Source organism: Marasmius oreades, chromosome 1 (genome assembly GCF_018924745.1).
Source record: "Marasmius oreades isolate 03SP1 chromosome 1, whole genome shotgun sequence".
NCBI classification, from domain to species: domain Eukaryota; kingdom Fungi; phylum Basidiomycota; class Agaricomycetes; order Agaricales; family Marasmiaceae; genus Marasmius; species Marasmius oreades.
In genome coordinates this window covers 4245816-4265373 of record NC_057323.1, presented here as the reverse complement: position 1 = coordinate 4265373, position 19558 = coordinate 4245816, and the positions used below count along the sequence as shown (strand labels likewise).

Below are 19558 nucleotides of genomic sequence, written 5' to 3'. Positions count from 1 at the left end.
CCAACGAATGGAAAAGCAAGATATCATTCTCGGACAACCATTCCTAACGACTTACGCGGCTCGTATTCAATACCACCAGTCGGGATTGGTCAATTTGATGCTATGGAAGAGTCCCGAGGAAGGTAAACGCGCTACGCTAACTATTAACTTGACACAGGCAGATGATCCTCGCAACAAGTCAACTATCGGATGCCCACGCCACTCTCAATCAGCCCGAGTAGATGAGTACGATTCCGACGATCAAAATTTCTAATGCTGGAGCCGCAACCACAGATCTTCCAAGCGTCTCCAGCAGTGGTAGGAAGATCGATGTTAGCCTTGTTGGGCGACGCTAAGTACTCTGAATTTGATTTCCTTTTTGATGTTGCTCTTCCGTCTCAATATGATTCGTTACTTTATCATTCTATTAATGCTACGAGTGATTTTTCGATCCCTTTTGACTCATATGATACCTCTCCATGGATACGGCGTGCTCTCGCTGAATCATTTAATGTTTTTACAGGAAAAATTGCACCTCCGCCTCCCAAAAAGTACAAGACCGTTGATCGTAAACATCGACCAGTACCGACGTATTTCCCTAATCCCGCAGCTCAAGAGTTCAAGTCCATACCTCCACCCGATATTCTGCAACTCCCGACGCATCCTCCTCCTTGGGAAACTCTGATTTTCGGTTCACGAGTTACTCGAGAACGATGGGAGAGTATTCTCGCAAAAATAGACGTCAAGTCTTTTTCAAAGCAAGAGATTGACTTACTCGCTTGGGTAGTCGTTAAAAGGGAGCATGCTTTCGCTTTTGAATTCCATGAAAAAGGGTTCTTTTCACGAGAATTTTATCCAGACTACGAGATCCCGACTATAGAACATATGCCATGGCAACTTCCGCCGATTCCAATACCAGTTGCTATACGAGAAGAAGTACGCAAAGAAGTCCTTCTTCAAGAGAAGGCCGGACGATTCGAACCTACAACTTCAAGTTACCGTTCACCGTTATTTGCTGTCAAGAAGAAATCCGGTTTGCGTCTCGTCATTAACCTCGAGAAACTGAACTCTGTCACTATACAGGATGCTTCTTTACCTCCCAACGTACATGAATTCGCTGAAGACCATCTAGGATACGCTGTTTATGGTTTATTTGACTTATTTTCCGGATTCGACGCTCGCTACGTTCATGTCCGATCTAGACCACTACAAGCATTCACTTCGCCGGCTGGAGCTAAACAACAGTGTACGCTCGTTCAAGGTTTCACCAATTCAGTACAAGAATTCCAAAGATGCGTAGAACATTCTCTTTCTAACGTTTCCGATATTGCTAAGAACTATCTAGATGATTGTACTCTCAAAGGACCCACTTCTCGATACAACGACGAGCCTATTCCCACCAATGTTCAGATCCGGCGATTCATGTTCGAGTATACGGAGAACCTCGCTCTCCTTCTAGGCGCTCTCATCAATGCTGGTATCACCGCGTCTGGTACCAAAGTCGTTTTAGCTGCATTCAAGCTCGAAATCGTGGGCTCGATCGTCTCACTCGAAGGATGGATTCTCAAGCCCAGCTTAGTCAAGAAGATTCTCAATTGGAGAACGCCTGAAAGCGTTACGGAAGTACGACAATTCCTTGGAGTAGCAGGTGTAGGTCGACGATGGATAAAAGGCTACGCTATGATAGCTAAGCCCCTTACGATTCTATTGCATAAGTCCGATGATCCTGCTGAATCTTTTGTTTTTACAGACGAAGCCGAAGACGCCATGAACGTTCTCATAGAACGAATCACTAATGCTCCAGTACTCATCAAGATAGACTATCAAGTAGCTATCAACGTTCCCAGACGTAACCGCAAGAACGACGAAGGACTTATTGTAGTAGGAGTAGACTCATCATGGAAAGGTGCGGGATGGGCTGTTTACCAGATTCGTGATGGCAAGAAGCATCCGGCTATCTTTGGATCTTGTACGTTCAACGAACGAGAGCAAAATTATGGTCAACCGAAGACAGAAGTTTACGGGATCTTTCGGGCATTGAAAGAGTTGCGATTCAGACTTTGGGGAGTTCATTTTCGACTTGATCATGACGCTAAGTCCCTCGTTCAAATGCTTAAACAACCCGATGATGTCCCTAATGCTCCTGTTCTCCGATGGGTATCATGGATCAAGTTATTCGATTTTGAACTACACCACGTTCCGGCGGAATCTCACAAAGTTGAAGATGCATTATCCCGACGAACTCCTCATCCGGATGATCAGGACAAAATGGAAACACCAGAAGCTATCGACGAATTCATAGAAAGTTTTCTCAATGCAAGTGTCACTGCCGAATATGATGGAGATGATTATTACGCCGCTAAGTCTTCCTTTCCATTGAATGTTCCAACTATCTCTTTCGAAGAGGCTATTCTTGATGATTTGATCGCTTCCTCATCACACAATTTCCGATTGTCCGTCCCGGACGAACCTTTTCTTTCAGATGTTTACAAAATCAGAACTTCATCCTATCCGATAACTGACAGTTTCTTACTAGGGAACGAGATACTTAGCTTGGAATATCGGGAATATGAGACTTACGCTCAAGAGTTTACCTTCAACGTTCACGTAGGACACAAGTTTGGATTAATCGATCGGGACGGGCCAGAATTTTGGTCGCAGATAAGGTGTTTCCTGGAAGACGGAACTTATCCAGCTGAGTGTAGAACTTATAAATCCCGCATTTCGTTTGAAAAGAAAGCCCGTAGATTCTTCCTTCATGATAACCGTCTTTGGCACCACAAAAATCGGAAACGAAATCGATTACCTTTGCTAGTTATTGAAGACCCCGACAAACGCGAGCAACTCATCGCTCAGTCCCACAATCATATCGGACATAAAGGTAGGGACATTACTTTCAAATTACTTACTGAACGTTTTTATTGGCCCAATTTACACGATTCTATCTCCTTTTTCATCCGTTCCTGTATCGAATGTCAACGTTTCATTCGCGATCTCCCCCTCATTCCGTATAACGTGTCTTGGCAAGCTCCATTACTCCGACATTTCAATTTAGATTGCATCCACATGCCCCCGGGAAAAGGTGGTTTCAATTATATAGTCCAAGCTCTCGAACCCACGATTTTATGGTACGAAGCTCAAGCCCTCAAGGAACTCAAAGCCCGAGCAATCGCAAAGTTTATTTATCAAGAACTCATTTGCCGATTTGCGTGTATTCCGAAGATTTCAGTAGATGGCGGATCGGAATTCAAAGGTGAAGTCGAATATCTACTACGTACTCAATACAATTGTACTGTGATTATTTCTACAGCGTATCATCCGGAAGGCAATGCGACCATTGAACGTGCTCATCAGCCGCTATTAGACGCGATTTTCAAGTGTTGCGGAGATGCTAAAGGATCATGGCCGACGTTTCTACATGCAGCTCTCTTTGCGTCACGAGTTACTGTCTCTCGTGCTACTGGATATTCGCCGTACTATCTGCTATACGGTGTGCACCCCGTCTTCTCTTTCGATATCACTGAATCCACTTGGCAGACCCTGGATTGGGATCGAGTTCGAACACACGAGGATTTACTAGCTATTCGGATACTACAGCTTCAGCGACGATCGCCAGATTGGGAACAAGCGAATCAAGAAATAGTACGGACAAGACAGAAGTCCATCGATCAGATGCAACGGACACGAGGCTCGCACTTCGACTTCCACGATTACGAACCCGGAATGTACGTCTGGCTACGGGAATCGCACCTGGACAACCTGAAAGGCGCAAAAGGGAAATGGACCTATGCTGGACCATATGTAATTCACGAGAAAACGGAAAATGGAGCCTACGTTTTAAAAGAGCTAAGTGGAGCTATTCTTAAAGGTCCCGTAAACGCGCAACGATTACGCCTATTCTTTTTCAGGCCGAATAACCAGACGCTTCGTACTGCGATCCCCGGAATTCGACAGACTCTTACCATGCGAGCAAATATCCCTCAATTCTCGAAATCTGTGGCCTTAACTACCGACTGTCAAGCCCGCACTTTATCCTCGACGTCTTCTCGTCATTACTCATTCGTTTTGCTTCCTTGAGATTCTTTTCGCTTCGTACTCTCTTCCAAAATTTTACCTTTTAAACTTTCGATTGGTCTTTCAGTAACCGTTCCTTCCCTCCTTTTACTTCCATGACTACCTCTGTACCCTGTTACTTCTGCAATTCCCCTATTGCTCACGCTTTTACTGCTTGTCCGGCTAGACCTTCACCCAGATCCTCCCTTCCTACCAACTCATTCAATCTCCCTCCACTCTGCGACTATACGTTCCTCTCCAGAAATTTGGTATCGTTGATGCGCCCCGATTATTCCTCTCTCGATCGATTCGCCATTCACTTTCCGATTCCCGGTCCTTTCGAACTAAAGCCCATATATTCTGTTAAATTTCTTGGTCTCAATCATTTCACATACGACGCCGATTCCTGTCCACTCAATGAGTTCGCTGATGGTCTTTCTTATACTGAACAGAACCTTATATCCTGGTGCGAAAGCGGGAGTTATCCGGACTTCGTCGGATTTCCTTACCACGGCGATGCTAAGCTTCCATTTTCTTTTCCTTATGTTTATCGTGACATTCAAGCTAAATCAGTTCTTTTTGATACAGATACTCCCTTTCTCCCTATAACGAAAACCGTCTATCGCCGCGACTGCTACCTTACGTGGTCCGAGATTGTTGAATACATTCGACTCAAAGCCGTTCCCCTCCGCTATGTGTATTATCGAACTCCTACTATGTCCGAGGATTCTTTTGCGACCCTATGTTCCGAATTCGACATTCTTGAAGACAGTCTTTTCCACTTACCAACCGGTATTGAAGTTTGTCGTTACGGCGCAGCGGCTACATTCAAAGACGCCGCCGAAATCATTTACTATGAACCTGATATGAGAGACTGTTGGGAAGATTTTTCGCCGAAAGAGTTGTGGGATCTCGTAGAAAAGAAGACTAAAAAATGGTTTGCTGATGGAATCGTATTCGCCGAGTATTACTTGCGTTTCCCGCCACGCTCGTTGACTGAAGAGATGGACGCTATCGCTACTCTTGGAGAGTCCGAGGACGAACTCTAAAATTTGCGCCACTGTGGTAGTGATCCCTGGCCTTCTCGTGGATTCCGCTTGACGATGAGTCTCTGCTCCCTTTCTAATTTCTTGATCTTTTTCTTTACTTCGTTCTCTATATTAATAAAATCATACTTATCTTTTATTTTCGAAAGCAGATGCAATTTTATTACGGCGTGTTCACGCTTACTGTCCTACCTTTCAAATTCTTAAATATGGTGAGATTCTCTTCGTTCGTTTTCCTTTTCCTTCATCCTCTTTCCGTCCGCTCCTGCGAGTCCTAGCCCAACTTGTGGTTAAATAGCCAAGCGCCGCGTTGAGACCTAGCCCACCTCAAAGCGTAGTCTAAGTCAGCGTTGACGAGGATTGATAGGGATTGGATTTCGATTGATTAGATTCTCGCTATCTATTATCTTATCACGGAAAGAAGTAGATTAGCCATATAAGTCTTTTTTTTATTGCTCTTCTTTTATTCACACGCACGGCTTTAGTACGATACATAAAATCTGTCAACGTTGTACCGAGAAAGGGAATTCCTTTCTTCCCCTCCCACTCTGAGCCCCACTGAGCTGAGCGATATTTTCGAGCCTTCTCCTCCCGAGCCTTCTCCAACAATTCCGAGCTGATTCGCATCTTCGAGCCTACTCATTTTCCATCAACAGACCGCATCTCCGGAATCTCCTTACATCAATTGACTTCTGCGGCGTCGCTCTTCGTTTACTTCTTCTTACCTACAAACGGGACTTCTTCTCTACGCTACCGATACCCGTCAGACTTCCGACCAATAGCCTCGCATTTATTTTACAAGCAGTCTGCTTTATCCTGCCGCAGCGTCAATCACAATCGACGGCGGCCCTGGAATTGGTGATAAGCTAATTCAACGCTCCTTCGTCAAGGTCCCAATAAGCCCTTTCGATAACGCTCTAGCGGTGGATCAAATTGAAGTTGCATATTCTACCCTCTTGAAGAGGTCTGTTGCCACACCCGAGGAAATCAATCCGGATTTGAGCGCAAGCGGGCGTCCTCGGATCGTTAGGTAAAAACCCAATATCTTTTGCGTTCAAAATCAATAAGTTGATTGAACCGTCAGTCTGGGAGGAGATCACACAATCGTACGTGATTATCTGCGATGACATGTGCAGGCACTCGCGATACTATTACGAAGTGCAAGTGCAGGTTTTACCAATTCTTCGGTCTTTGTACAAAACATACGGGCCCATCTCTGTTATCCATTTTGACGCTCATTTGGTACGTATCCATTGCCCACCAGTATAGAAGAAGAATGATCAACTTCTCGTTAGGATACCTGGCCAGGTTATGCCGGTTCCATCACTAAACAATCCCTTATAACCCATGGGACTTTTTTCCATATTGCGTATCAAGAAGGTCTCATCAGTAACTCGAGCATCCATGCCGGTATTCGATGTAAACTTGGAGTAAGGTGCTTTGTTGTATCTGTAAACCACGCCACCCTGATTTGAAATTCCTTTTACCATTATTCAGGGAGTAGAAGATCTGCAGAACGACCAATCAGTCGGTTTTCAACTGATCTCTACGGACGATATTGACGATATTGGTGTTACCGAAATCATTCGACTCATTCGAAATAGGGTGGGAGATACTCCCGTTTACCTCAGGTGTGTTGTGCTCGTACTTTGGTTTGCACAACGGATTTGCTAGGTCTAAATTGGTTATATGTCAGTTTGGACATCGATGTCATTGGTTCGTCAACCGCGTTCGCTAGTTGTACCTGAAGTGATTAGCTGATTTAGCGTATTAGATCCAGGATTGGCCCCTGCAAGTGAGTGGGATGTAGGTTGTCTAAATACGTACTTAACGAGGTTTTTTCTACAGCTGGAACACCTGAAGCAGGTGGCTGGACTACGCGGGAAGTTAAGCGCATCTTAAGAGGCCTCGCCGGCCTTAATTTTGTGTAAGTTGAGCATTGGGTACAACGATAATACTGAATTTTCCTTTTCTAGAGGAGCTGATGTCGTCGAGGTATCTCCTGCTTTTGACAATGCAGAGATCACAGGTATAGCGGCGGCTGACATTGTTCACGACATGCTTTCCATGATGCTGTCCGACAAACCTCCTAAAAGTGCTCGGGGGCGTCAACGAAATATTCGCGACGAACTGTGAGGTCGTCCACTTAAACTTATGGTGACTGTAAGACATAAAAAGGAATGTATAGTTACGTTTAAACAACAAAGTTTCGTAGCATAAAGTCCGTACATGAAATGAAAAAAGGTATCCGGCGAAAGAGGGATTAAATAAATAGAACATCTTCCCGTCATCAGTGTTTCCCCCATGCTCCTGGAATACCTGAAGTTTCGGCTTCATACCCTGGGGGGTTATCATCATAGCTGTGGGCGGGTGGCGCCTGTTGCCTATTGGGTGGGGGTGGGGGTGAAGTCGAATACGGTATGTAGCCTGCTGTGGCTGGATGGTCGGGGATTGCGGGAACTGAGGGTGAACGTTCCTGCAAAGGCGGAACTGAATTCGTGCCATAGCCATCCCCGCCCAAGGTGTAGGTGCGGTCTGGTGCTGCTCCCGGTGTTGTAGCGGGAGTGTAAAATGATGTTGCATGAGAATTGTATCCTCTCTGAGCAGGCGATGTGGCTTGTGCGTAGGGGTCGGGCTGCCCACCGTACGCGTCATACTGGGAATATGAGCTTGGGTGTTGGTCGTGAGCGGAATAATCTAAGTAAGGCAAAGAAATTATATTCAGATAGATCCACGGAGAGAGATAAAAAAACCACACATGTTGATCCACCAGTTGCGTGGCCATATTCCCGCCCTGGTGTAGTAGTCCGGGGTCCTGCAGCTAGATATTGGTTGTTGGGATTTGGAAGCGGGGGTGAAGCGACGGGAGGCTGTGGAGGGAAATAATTGGATGTAGCGTAACTGTGAGCACTCCCCTGCCTGCGTGGCTCAGGAGGATATGAGGTGGCAGGCGCCGCCGAGGGATTATAGTATTCATCTACTGCTCTGTTACTAGTCGGCTGCTGCATGTAACCTCCGCCCGCATAGCCGCCGTTTGAGTTCTGTCGGGGACCATGTGGGGATCTGGGGCTGACCGGAACATTGTCGCTGTACGATTCAGTATATACGGAGTCACCTTCAACGCGGGCAGTTAACGGCACACTCTCATGAAACGCGGGTAACCCGACTTCTTGCTGCTTGGTTTTCCTCGCCTGCTCAGCCTTGACCGCATCCATACGCATTTGTTCAGCATACATGTCACGCGAGGTGTTGTTTCCTCCAGGACCCTCCCCATATTCATTTGGTCTCTTTCCCCATTTGTCCCTTGGCCCTCGTTTAGATATGCAACATCTGCCAATGGTATAGAAACAGCCACTGAAGAATAGAAGGACCCATGCAGCAAGGGTAAGCCAGATCGCGTTCCCTATCGTAGCTTTGCCAACAGCGTTAATTCTTGCCTTTGCGAGAAAGAAGAGAGCGAGGTCGAATATGAATGCGAGGAGTGCTGCGACAGCAGCGAATCCGGACACACAAGTGCTACAACACATCATCGACATTTCACGAACGTGTGCGAGAAGACCGAATACGGCAGAACCTGCTGCGAAAACGAGAGCGACGATGTGAAGGACCAGGACGTATGTAATCCATTTGACCGCTACCTGTGGTATTTCGATGGGTGTCTTGTTGCCGACTAGGGAGTTGATGTCTGATATGCATTTTATATTAGTGTTGACCAGAAAAGTTGTAGATCTGGATTACTCACCTAGTTCGTATCCAACTGAGGGTTTTGAACAACTAACGTTGCCGTTGAGCTCGAAGCAATAGCCAAGTGTTCCAAATGTGATGGTCGCATTCTGGCCACCGACAGTGGCCTCGGCTTTGAGGAAGAAAACGGATTTGAAGAAGGGGACACAGAATGAAACTATGGCAAGTAGGATAGTTGCAGTTAATGTCGCAATGAAGCCTGGAGTAGCTGGACGAAGACAGCCCATAAGAGATAATTTTGTGTGGTCGTAACGAAGCAGGCTGTTGCTGCGCAGTGCCCGGGCTCCAAGTGCTACATCGCCGAGGAGTTCCATTTATGGTAATCATGGAGCCGGGGCAACGTCTTGGATCTTGTCTATCTCGTTGAGGCTTGCTCCAGTCCTGCCTCCTGCGTGGTATCGTCCCGAAATGCATGCGGACGCTCATTGGACGACATACTTAACAATCGACAAGGTTGAATGGGCAGGACCGTCCAAAGAATGTTGCAAGGATCAAAGCCGCTGATGGGTTCTAGACTATGCGGGTACCTCGTATGGTCAAGAGGGGTCAATTATCCCGACTTTGCACTGCCGGAGGGCGAGAGGGCCAGCGATTTACACAGTGAAAACACACATTGAATTGTTCGTAGAATCGAAAGCCTGGACCCACACCAAACATAACGTCCGATCAGTGATGCATGATGCTCATTCCACGTCGTCTATTGTTCTTTCTCCTTTACTGGAATTATTCTGTTTTCCCCTTCCATCTCGTCCAATATGATCTGCCGACTTGACCGACACTTCCGAGAACGAGAAGAAACCTGAAGAAACCATTTCCTCAATGAAGTGACTGGGGCAAGGAATGCGCTTCCCAGGTCTTCTCACTGTTACATGGTCGTGGTTGACATGCGACATGTGGCATTCCAGACTGCGTACGCCAGGAGCAAGGATTGTACGTTCACATCCGACAGTTCAGACGAAGTGGTGTACTAAACGAAAATTTCCCTCAGACATCGGATGTACGTGGGACTGAATGAATAGGGTAACAGCCCTAAGACCTATCCGGGCGCTGATGATCTTGTAGCATCTCACAGTTGTTCCAATGCACTCGACCAAACAGCCTCTCGCTCCGGACCAAGATTATGGTGGCGATTTGAGAGTGAACATCGTGGAAATGTCCAAGTCGTCAGATATCAATGTTCTAGTATCCGACCACTTGCACGGACGAAATGGCTCAATGTTCCATGAGCTGCCGATGGTGCTTTGAGAGTATAAAAAGGACACTCTCCAGCTCAATGAACCCCAGGATCCCAGCTCTACAGCTGCACTCCAAAAACCCACCTCTCATTCGAATTCTACAATCGACCCAAGATGACGAACCCTGCCATCTTTATCGAGCTACTTCTCTCATTTCGCACCGTTGTTTTTGCCTCAGCACTTGCAACCGTCTTTCTTTACTTCCAATCCTTGAAGGAATATATCTTTGGAAGGAAGCTGGTCGATCCCAACGGGAACTTTATTCCTCCCGGACCTGTTGGTTTACCGATTGTTGGTAAGTATTCCTGCTTGAAGCTGACTGAGTTGCGGTTCACGACCATGATACAGGATCATTCCCATTCCTTACTCATTATCCTGAAATCACCCTCGACTACTGGGCCAAGAGATTTGGCCCCCTTTACTCGTTGAAACTCGGTAACCAACTCTTCATGATCATCTCCGACCCTCGGATCGTCAAGGTGAGCGACGAGTCTCCAGTTTTTTCCCTCTGCGAGTTACTCATGCTATCTTGACCGCTAGGATCTTATGGTCACCAACGGAGCCATCTTCTCATCCCGCAAAGAGATGCACTTGAAATCCAAAATCATCTTTGCCGGTCGAGGAATCACTGCAACGGTGGGTCCTTCCCTCCCTTCGTCCCCGTTTCATCGCGGTATAAACCCACTTTTCTTCCTCCTATAGCCCTACAATGACCGATGGAGAAAGCACCGCCGTATTGCTTCCGTCTCGCTAGTCTCTCGGGCTGTCGATGGATACACTCATATCCTCGACTACGAAGCTACAGTCCTCATCAAAGACTTGATGAAACACGGAAATTACGGTGCTTTGCCTATTAATCCTCGTGAGTTGGAACCTTCCATTTACTTTCGGGTCGTCAATTGAATATCATGCACTCCTAGAACCTCACGCTGGAAGATGCAGTTTGAACAACATGTTGACGGTCGCCTTTGGCATGCGTACTGACTCTATTGACCACCCATTGGTCGCCAAGGCTCTCAGACTCTCTCGAGAATTCATGAACTGCACTGGACCTGTCTCCAACTTGACTGATTTCGTTCCCCTCCTCCAAAAGATTCCCGGAAACTATATGATTGGGAGGGCTCAGCAGCTTCACAAGGATTTGGTTGATACTTACGGTGGAATGATCTTGGAGATCGAAACTCGCATGAACGCTGGAGAGAAAGTTCCTGACTGTTTGGTCAAGCATCTCATTGAGATCAAGGACGACGAACAACTCGACCACCTTGATATGGCTATTCTCTGCTCTGCGTTCATGATTGGTGGCGTTGAAACGGTTAGCCCCCCCCCCCCGCCTATGTTGTATTTTCCTCCAAACTCACCTCGTTTTCTGCAGACTGCTTCCATCATGCAATGGTTCTCGGCTTTGATCCCAGCCTACCCCGAAATCCAGAAGAAAGCTCAGGAGGAACTCGACCGTGTCGTAGGCCGTGACCGGCTCCCGACCATCGAAGACGAGAAGAACCTCCCATACATCCACGCCATCATCAAAGAAGTCGAACGTTGCCACAACCCATTCTGGCTCGGAACCCCCCACGTCAACAACGCCGATTTCACATATCGCGGACAATTTATTCCAAAGAACACTGTCCTCGTTTTGAACACCTACACCATGCACCACGATCCTGTTAGGCACCCAGAGCCGATGAAGTTCAACCCGGAACGGTATATTAAGGATTCCACACTGTCTTCCGAGTCTGCCAACCTTTCAGATCCGTATGAACGTGATCACTGGATGTTCGGTGCCGGGTGAGTCCATTCGTCTCCTCGTAAAACAAGTTGTTCTCTACAACCGGTATCCTTTCCCAGACGTCGTATCTGCCCAGGGATGTGGGTCTCTGAACGTGAAATCTTCTTGGTCATTGCTCGACTTCTCTGGGCATTCAATATGAAGGAAATCCCCGGTGAACCTATTGATCTGAAGGAATATGACGGACTCTCAGGTCGTTCGCCAGTTGCCTTCCGTATCAAGATGATCCCTCGCCACGAGAAAGTCCTCGAGGTGTTGGAACGCAACTGAAGGAGCTCGAGTCATCCTTCTTATAAAGAATGTACAGATAATTGTACTCAAACACCGATGTTATTTATTTATTTATTTTTATAGGAATTAATTGAGTTAATTCGGACTGTGTTCCTGCACCTGAGCGATATCAATTAGGACCCATATAATCAAAATAGAACTTACCTATAACTTTGCATAGTGAAGTGAGAAGTATTATTAGCATGGAGACAGGAACAAGTCGAGGGTGCGAGGCTCCATCGTCCGTGTTATTGACCTATCAATAGTTTGTTGAAGTGGTCCAGCTCTGTCCGACTATTAAATGTAAGTTCGTGTGTCTTGCCATGCTTGCGGTCGGACACTAGTGCGCCTACACAAGGGAGACGAATGATCGAGAACTGGAGGATTAGATGGGGAAAGCAAAGCCAGACGGGGTGGAAGAGAAGGTGTGTCAAATCCTTCATTGTGTATCGCCTCGGCATACACCTGGGAGGTCGGGGCCATCGTGATATCTGCTGCAGGATATCGATGTCCTCTTTCTGTTGCCAATTTGACTTCCCAACTCCCTCGATGCCAGTCAGGAATCATTTCCTCTCTGCCTTCCGGTCCTCTCTTCCGTCCAGCAAAGGCGTCGCGCAAGAATATCCAGGCCGTTTTGAGGAACATGACAAGTAAAATAACGGCAACGACGGTACCAATAGTAATCAACAACATCTTGACGATCCTCCATTCCTTTCCATTACCCTTTGGGGCCGAGGAGAGCGCGTTATTTGTTGAGTTTGGAGTACTGCTAGCAGTGGTTGCGAATGTTATCGTATGAGGTGCGTTTTCAGGGGAGAGAAGCTGGGATGTACGAGAGTCTGGAAGAGAAGGAGGTGTTCCTATCACAGAATGAGTTATAAACGGTAATGATGGTGTTGCTGGAGTCGACATAGGTACTATTTTATGCCCAAGTTCGCTCGTAGCCGAGTCAAGTACAGTTTCAAATAGAGGTGATGAGAAGGATTTCTTCCCAGAATGTTCTAGTGGTCTTGACGTTATCGGGCCATCGAATTCATCTCCAAAAACGCCAGGTAATGCAGGTTGAGGGAAGGGGTAGGACTGAAGCGGGTGAGAGATAGCGACTGAACGAAGAAATAAAGCGAGATAAATTGAAAACCACATTCCAGCGCTGCCAGTGAGCTCCGCCAGACAAGATGGGCTGAATGGTGCTCGATATTGACTGTAATGTCGCGTGGTGAATTTCCCACTGCCGCGCCATACAGCGACTCCTTCGAATGTTTATCTTATCTTGCAAATGATCTAGGTATAGCGGGCGTTACACGAGACAGGCCTATTTTGAACGATCCTCTATCAACGACCAATCCGGACTTCTGCGGCACATCTCCCTAAACATGCCACCATTCACTCCCAACAGTTCTCGTGGTGTCCCAAATTCTGCTATCTCTCCGCCATTTAGAACCAGGATACGATCGGAATCGATGATTGTCTTCAGCCTGTGGGCGATAGTAATTACAATGGCCGAGGATAATTCTTCTCGGATGGTTCTTTGGATCTAAGCGGGAGCTCTGTCAATACTTAACAGGGACTTTCGAATAATGCAATCCTTACATTTTCATCAAGCTCATTATCGATTTGAGAGGTGGCTTCGTCCATGATGATGATATTGGTGCGCCTCAGGACTGCTCGCGCCAGTGCGACCAGTTGTTTTTCACCCCCACTAAGCGAGCCCTGGCTCACGGGAAGGTCAAGTAAGTCGTGTTCATTCATGCTGCCCTTGTGGTTCAACACGGAGAATAGATGACAGCGTTTCATCACATCCAGACAGTCTTCGTCGCTGTTTTCTCCCAAGGGGTCCAGGTTGGTTCGAAGCGTCCCGGAGAACAGGGAGACGTCTTGACTGACGATCGTCTACAGTGAAATAGTCAGCGATGGGTCGGGTTGGAAGTTTAGGACAGCCGCACAATCCTTGTTCTCAAATCTTCCAAACCGATTTCCGAGATATCTATACCATCCATGCTAGTCGAAGTCAGTCAACATCCTCACAAAATAACGGGAACTTTGCGACATACTATATACTACCAGACAGCGGCTCGAGCATTCGAAGAAGAGATAAAGCTAGAGTGGATTTTCCTGTAAATAGATGAAAATTTGGTCCACTCGAGCAATTTAAGTTCTATACCTGAACCGGTACGCCCAACCTATAGAGCATCTGTGAACGACTTTGCCACGATGATTGAAAGGGAACGCACCACTCCAATCTTTTCGCAGGGTTCCACAGAAAAAGTCAGGTTGCGAAGCGCTGCGGGAAGATGAGGTGCGTATTTCACAGTAAGGTCATCCACCACCAGGCTCCCGTAGCTGGATGGCCAATATGCAGGAGGTCTCCTCCCTTCAATAATGGCCGGGGCCTCTTGTGGTACTTCTAAATACTCTACAACCCGTTCGACGCTGTTGAAATCAAGCTCCACCTGGGCCGCTACTCTGAATCCGATACCTTTCTCAGAAAGGTTTCAATGGGCAAAAACGACTACGAACCTGACCAGCTGACGACTAGCATCGGCAAATATACCTGCCTGAACAATGACGATAGCGGCGAATCCGTCGTTGACGTTCATCCATAGTGAGAATAACGTGGTGGCATAAACAACCACAGAACCAAGACCTGGCTTTTCTGCTCAGTCACAACACAGGGCGATTGTCAATAGGTACCCACAGTCATATCTCCAACGAAGCCAACAGTTGACAAGCCACTAGATCCACATCAGTAACTTATAACTTATTGAAGCTTCGAGAACAGGACATACATAAACGTGGTCGAACGATTGGAATTTATCGACCTTTCGTGCAATGGTTCAAACATCAGTCAATGAACTAGGAAAGTCCATCAATGACAACATACCTTCGCATAGAATGCGTTCTGATATCGATGCTCCATTCCGAATGCTCGAACATGTGTCAGGCCACGTAGAAGTTCGTCAAAACCAGAGAATGCAGGGGAGAGGGAGATCGATTCCAGTCGCCTCAAGTCTCTAGAAGCCCGAATGTATGGAGGTGCCAAACGAATGTAAAGCCATGCAATGAAAAGAGCTATAGGCGCGAAAGGAGGTATAACCTGGACATTTGAACCGCGGTTAGCAAATCGTTTCGATTCACGAGAGTCACATACCACCATTATGACCAGGAAAGATGCGATGAAATTCAGTATGCCTGAAAGACAACTTCTGGCCGAGTTCTGTAACGCCCCGTCGATCGTGTTGATATCCGTGGTGAACCGATTGAGGATTCGGCCAATCGGGGTGACGTCGAAAAAGCGCGCGGGGGCACGAGTCAGCCGTCTCAGCAAAGATATGAACAATGATCGTGAAGCACAGAGACTAGCATAGTAGCCCAAGGAGATGAAGAACAGTACGGAAAAAGCCCCAACGAGAGAAATATAGAAGTAGATCAAGAGCCAAGGGGTGACATCGACATCGGGAGGAGGAAAGTCTTCCCAAGGATATTTAATGGAATTTGAAATGAACCATGCAAAGAACGCGCTAGTCTCATATCTTTCATATGCCCTCCCCCATGCTGCCACATAGAACTGCAGGAAGGAAAAAAAATTGCCATGAGTAGGCGTGCGAAAATTCGGGTTATCGACTAACCTGGTTTCCGATATTGATACCACGGATCGTTAGCATCAAGAAGAACGTCAGGACCCAAGTCCAAACTCCGGCAGCACGTAAGTATGTCACATAAGTACGAAGTGACACACGTCCTTCAGCTCGAGCTTCGACCTCCACAAGCTTGCCATCAGAACGACCAGCGTTTGATGCGCCTTTAGTGTTTCCATCGTCGGCTTCATTTTCGGGCAAAGAACTGGATTCAACCTTTTTTTCTTCTGCAAACGGTGAGTCTTCCGTTTCGATGACCTCTTGGAGCTCCCTGTGTCCAAAACTGTCAATAGGACCTTGTCTGATCACGACACCATGGGAGAGCTCGACGAGATAAGATGAAATAGGGAGACATAACCCAATGTGGTGTGTAACGAGGATGACGGTACGGCCACGAATCAGTTCGCCAGAGAAGCATTTTTCCACTAGGTGTTGAGCTGTGTGCATATCCACCGCAGCAAGGCTGACAAGAGAGAGATAAGCTCGTGGCTCACAAATCCGAACAGAAACCAACTTACGGATCATCCAAGAGTATATACTAGTAGGTGGGATTAGTGTCTTGAACATCCCGGGAGAGACGTGTACCTTCGCTTGTGAATATACTGCTCTCGCCAACGCGATACGTGCTCTTTGACCTCCAGAAAGTGTGATACCCTTCTCACCGATTTCTGTCCCCAACAGGATGCAGTTTAGAAAAACAATGGATGATGTGGCACGCATCTGGCCCACCTGTCAAGTCCCCAGCATCAAACACTTCCAGATCACGTTTTAGTGCACAAGCTTCGAGAACGGCGTCATATCTTCCTTCATCGTAGCCATAATCCGAAGCAAACACGATATTATCCCTGATTGTCGCGTGTTCCAGCCCTAAGGAAGTCACGGTGAGCGGAAAGGCCGTTTAAGTTTCGTCAACGCCTACAAGGGTTTTGAGCACAATATGCGACGTGATGATTTGCCTTGCTAATAAACACGCGGCCAGAAACGCACTCCATCTCTATCAAATACATTATCAGAGGACCACCACACCGTTGACATCTATGAATATCGCAACCGACCTCCTAATAAAGCTGCGAGAACAGCGCTTTTACCCGATCCGGTCGGCCCACTGAGAAGAGTGATTTGTCCTTCTGGGAATACGATATCGAGAGGACCTAGCGTGAAGCCTTCGGGTGTAGAAACTGATTGGGGCGGTGCTTGCCATTGAAACGTAGCGTTAGAGAACCCAAGCTTGCCGACGACCTGATCAGAACTCGAAGGCATTCTAGTTAGAGTTGAAGCCCACTGAGGTACTTCGTCTTCCTTGAGAAACTGTTCTATCCTTTGCATTGAGACGTAAGCTAGAAAAAACGGGCCATAGGCTATAGTGACGAAGATGTTGTCTGAGAAGTGTACGCACCATGAAGGAGTGCGAATATCTGTCCCGGGATCTCTGTCATAGGACCCTGGAGCTGAGAGAATAGTGCAATAGCAGTAAAAGCAACGGAGACCGTCAAACGTTCGTGAGCAATAAGGGTGTAGCACAAGAAGGAGACGAGAGCAGTGGCCGATGGTATCCAGGTCCTTGGTCGAAATTCAGTACATCGTCTCCCAAAGTTCAAGCCTAACTGACGGACCATACGAATGTGATTAAAGTATCGACAACATTTTGTTTAACGCGCCACCGGAGCTCATTTTCTCGAAGCTCGTGAGTTTTACGACCCCAGTGATTTTCTAGATAGATGAGACGGGATCATAACGCTGAATGAGAAATCTTACCCCATCCATAAAACTTCAAGAAACGGATGTTTTGTAGAAGCTCATTGACCATATTCATTCGGGCGTCTTTAGCCTTCCAACTCTTTCTTGTCAGCTGCATATCATGGTTAGAATATTAGCAGCTCGCCATAGTAGGATGTTCGCTTACGTATACGTTGTATTTGGCGAGAGGATAGTTGACCACATACGCGAGGAGGACGATGACAACCCCTGAAAGTGCACTCCAACCCATGATCCTTCGGTTGAAGTTAAACAGCCAGCTCGTTTGACGACGGTAAATGAGCCTCCGCACTTACTGATACAGGAAAACGAGGGCTATCACAAGTCGAACGGGAGATGCGAAAAGGCCCGAAAACTCCCAGAATCGTTGAGCGACCGCATAGGTATCACCTCTAGACAGACATTCAGTGCAGGTATGTATAAGAGTCATGATAAAGACTCACTGCATCAAATTTACTATCTTCCCAAGAGATGCATTATTTTCCTCTTCCCCTTCGCGTTTTGTTTTCCCCGTCATGTCCTGCCGCTTCAAGGCTTTGTAATGGATAGCACAGAACAACTGCCCTCTGGTTCTTTCATAACATCTGCGCGTGTGCCATTGCTGAAATAGATCCACTTGAGCGAAGGTAAGGTGAGCGAGAAACGTGATCAACGCCCAGTAATAAGCATTCGCCTTTGGTTCAGATGAATCGTCTGCAAGGATTGCCAATATCCGCTTCAGCGAGTAGGCTGGGACAAATCCTGGACGCGAAAGTTGGCGATAGTTCTGAGAGAGTACGTTGGAGCACATACCGATGACTGCATTCCAGAGCTCTAATAACACGTCCAAGATCAGATCCAACGAGTTTGAGGCCAGCAGGAACCAAAGAAGAGAATGTTTTGGGTGTCTGGTGGACATCATTAATGAAATGACTGTAATGGGTGCTTCAACGCCTTACCGTGACCGATATTCAAGGTATTTATTGAATAGGTTCCTGTGGCCAAAATATGGTGATAACTTCCAAACATCGGGGTCATTTAAGGTACGTTTCATTGCGATTTGAAATATAGGTTCCACAAATGTAAAGGAGCACCAAGACCACAGAGTGGCCCCGTCCTCTGGACATGTTTGTGTGTTCGAAGGTATCTATCAGACGCGAATGAGCACTGATTCGATTTACGGGAAATAATAGCCTACATCTTTCGGTGCGGCCACATTCTCACCAGGCTGCACGGCACGAAGTGGGAGGGTTCCAGCGAGCCATACGAAAGCCGCCGGACATATCATAGAAACAATGCTAGTGGTTAATCCTAACATATCATCGATAGTAAGGTTTACGAGAGGCAGGAACAAATGGATGACTGCAAATGAAATAACAAGATATGGCGGTGTTCTAGGTGGCCGGACCAAGGTCCTAGTGCACACATATGTCTGCGAGAAATCGAACGCATGTTTCAACAGCCAGTAAAAGATTCGTAACTCAAGAACCGCACCCATGAAAGCGAGGCCAAGATCGACTTAATTATCGTTGGAGTATCTCGTGAGACACAAGCATATACAAAACATCCTAGCCAGCCAATGGCCTGGAAGAGAGCCAAAACAACTAGGAGCCGTGTCGTCGCAACTGGCGTTTCATCCACGTTCTTCGCCGATTCTTCTAAATCTTCCAGATGCAAAAAGTTGCGGAACGGGCGACTAAAGCAGGTCCAAACTCGTTGTATTATTGCTGGGACTGGTGGATTTGCGGTGGCGAGAAGATCATGTGTAAGCGTGCAAAGAATAATCAATGCAGGTGCGAGGATTTTAAGCTGGTATTGTCCCACCATGACCGTCTGCAGCGCCTCGACCAGGACCTGTAATCATAATGAAGTAGTCAGAAAGAATTATTTCTGAAATATCGAAACTGCTAGAATCTCAGGAATCCCGGCGTTTGATCTCATCAAATGCTTCATATAATAGGGAACCAATTGTTCATCACGGCAGAGAGAATGAGGAAGGACAGCTTACGGTTGCAGAGGTGTAAGTATATCGTGGTCCGACTAACGTCGGTAGGACGCGTGACGTCAATGTGA

The 19558-nt window shown here is 46.9% G+C and overlaps 6 protein-coding genes across 6 annotated transcripts; 3 read left to right on the top strand and 3 right to left on the bottom strand.

Annotated features, from left to right (window-relative positions):
- Positions 1–6206: 6206 nt before the first annotated feature.
- Positions 6207–7214, top strand: E1B28_001545 (uncharacterized protein; the record flags this gene model as incomplete). Its single annotated transcript, XM_043147489.1, has 7 exons — positions 6207–6320; positions 6374–6508; positions 6576–6709; positions 6775–6794; positions 6853–6873; positions 6927–7005; positions 7055–7214. The coding sequence occupies 7 exons, from the start codon at positions 6207–6209 to the stop codon at positions 7212–7214; spliced, it is 663 nt and encodes a 220-aa protein (XP_043016198.1).
- A 154-nt stretch (positions 7215–7368) lies between these two features.
- Positions 7369–9136, bottom strand: E1B28_001544 (uncharacterized protein; the record flags this gene model as incomplete). Its single annotated transcript, XM_043147488.1, has 3 exons — positions 7369–7775; positions 7837–8763; positions 8821–9136. The coding sequence occupies 3 exons, from the start codon at positions 9134–9136 to the stop codon at positions 7369–7371; spliced, it is 1650 nt and encodes a 549-aa protein (XP_043016197.1).
- A 555-nt stretch (positions 9137–9691) lies between these two features.
- Positions 9692–10048, top strand: E1B28_001543 (uncharacterized protein; the record flags this gene model as incomplete). The annotated part of the gene is made up of 3 exons (XM_043147487.1): positions 9692–9752; positions 9811–9819; positions 9885–10048. The coding sequence occupies 3 exons, from the start codon at positions 9692–9694 to the stop codon at positions 10046–10048; spliced, it is 234 nt and encodes a 77-aa protein (XP_043016196.1).
- Positions 10049–10171: 123 nt separating this feature from the next.
- E1B28_001542 (uncharacterized protein) lies at positions 10172–12116 on the top strand (the record flags this gene model as incomplete). The annotated part of the gene is made up of 7 exons (XM_043147486.1): positions 10172–10352; positions 10406–10536; positions 10598–10693; positions 10760–10919; positions 10978–11372; positions 11433–11845; positions 11906–12116. 7 exons carry the CDS (start codon positions 10172–10174, stop codon positions 12114–12116), a joined length of 1587 nt encoding a protein of 528 aa, XP_043016195.1.
- Positions 12117–12169: 53 nt separating this feature from the next.
- E1B28_001541 (uncharacterized protein) lies at positions 12170–13259 on the bottom strand (the record flags this gene model as incomplete). Its single annotated transcript, XM_043147485.1, has 2 exons — positions 12170–12236; positions 12282–13259. The coding sequence occupies one exon, from the start codon at positions 13257–13259 to the stop codon at positions 12414–12416; it is 846 nt and encodes a 281-aa protein (XP_043016194.1). The 3' UTR covers positions 12170–12236; positions 12282–12413.
- Positions 13260–13365: 106 nt separating this feature from the next.
- Positions 13366–19551, bottom strand: E1B28_001540 (uncharacterized protein). Its single transcript, XM_043147484.1, has 27 exons — positions 18980–19551; positions 18684–18917; positions 18445–18632; positions 18299–18393; positions 17950–18247; positions 17803–17898; positions 17655–17742; positions 17507–17600; positions 17365–17461; positions 17148–17311; positions 16807–17088; positions 16671–16745; positions 16481–16618; positions 16337–16419; positions 16270–16289; positions 15743–16214; positions 15265–15681; positions 14998–15210; positions 14903–14935; positions 14812–14848; positions 14634–14760; positions 14348–14579; positions 14278–14296; positions 14168–14228; positions 14060–14114; positions 13707–14006; positions 13366–13650 (listed from the first exon to the last, which is right to left on the bottom strand). Exons 1-27 carry the CDS (start codon positions 19310–19312, stop codon positions 13429–13431), a joined length of 4473 nt encoding a protein of 1490 aa, XP_043016193.1. The 5' UTR covers positions 19313–19551; the 3' UTR covers positions 13366–13428.
- Between the last annotated feature and the right edge of the window lie 7 nt (positions 19552–19558).

Bases quoted from the DNA above. Each gene is read 5' to 3' on its own strand.
- E1B28_001540 (XM_043147484.1), bottom strand. From the start codon at position 19,312: ATGGTGGGACAATACCAGCTTAAAATCCTCGCACCTGCATTGATTATT. The intron at 16,215-16,269 runs GTAAGTTGGTTT...CTCTCTTGTCAG, and splicing joins TATATACTCTTGGATGATCC to CCTTGCTGCGGTGGATATGC. The intron at 14,580-14,633 runs GTTCGTAGTCGT...TATCGGATTCAG, and splicing joins GCTAGTCGTCAGCTGGTCAG to AGTAGCGGCCCAGGTGGAGC.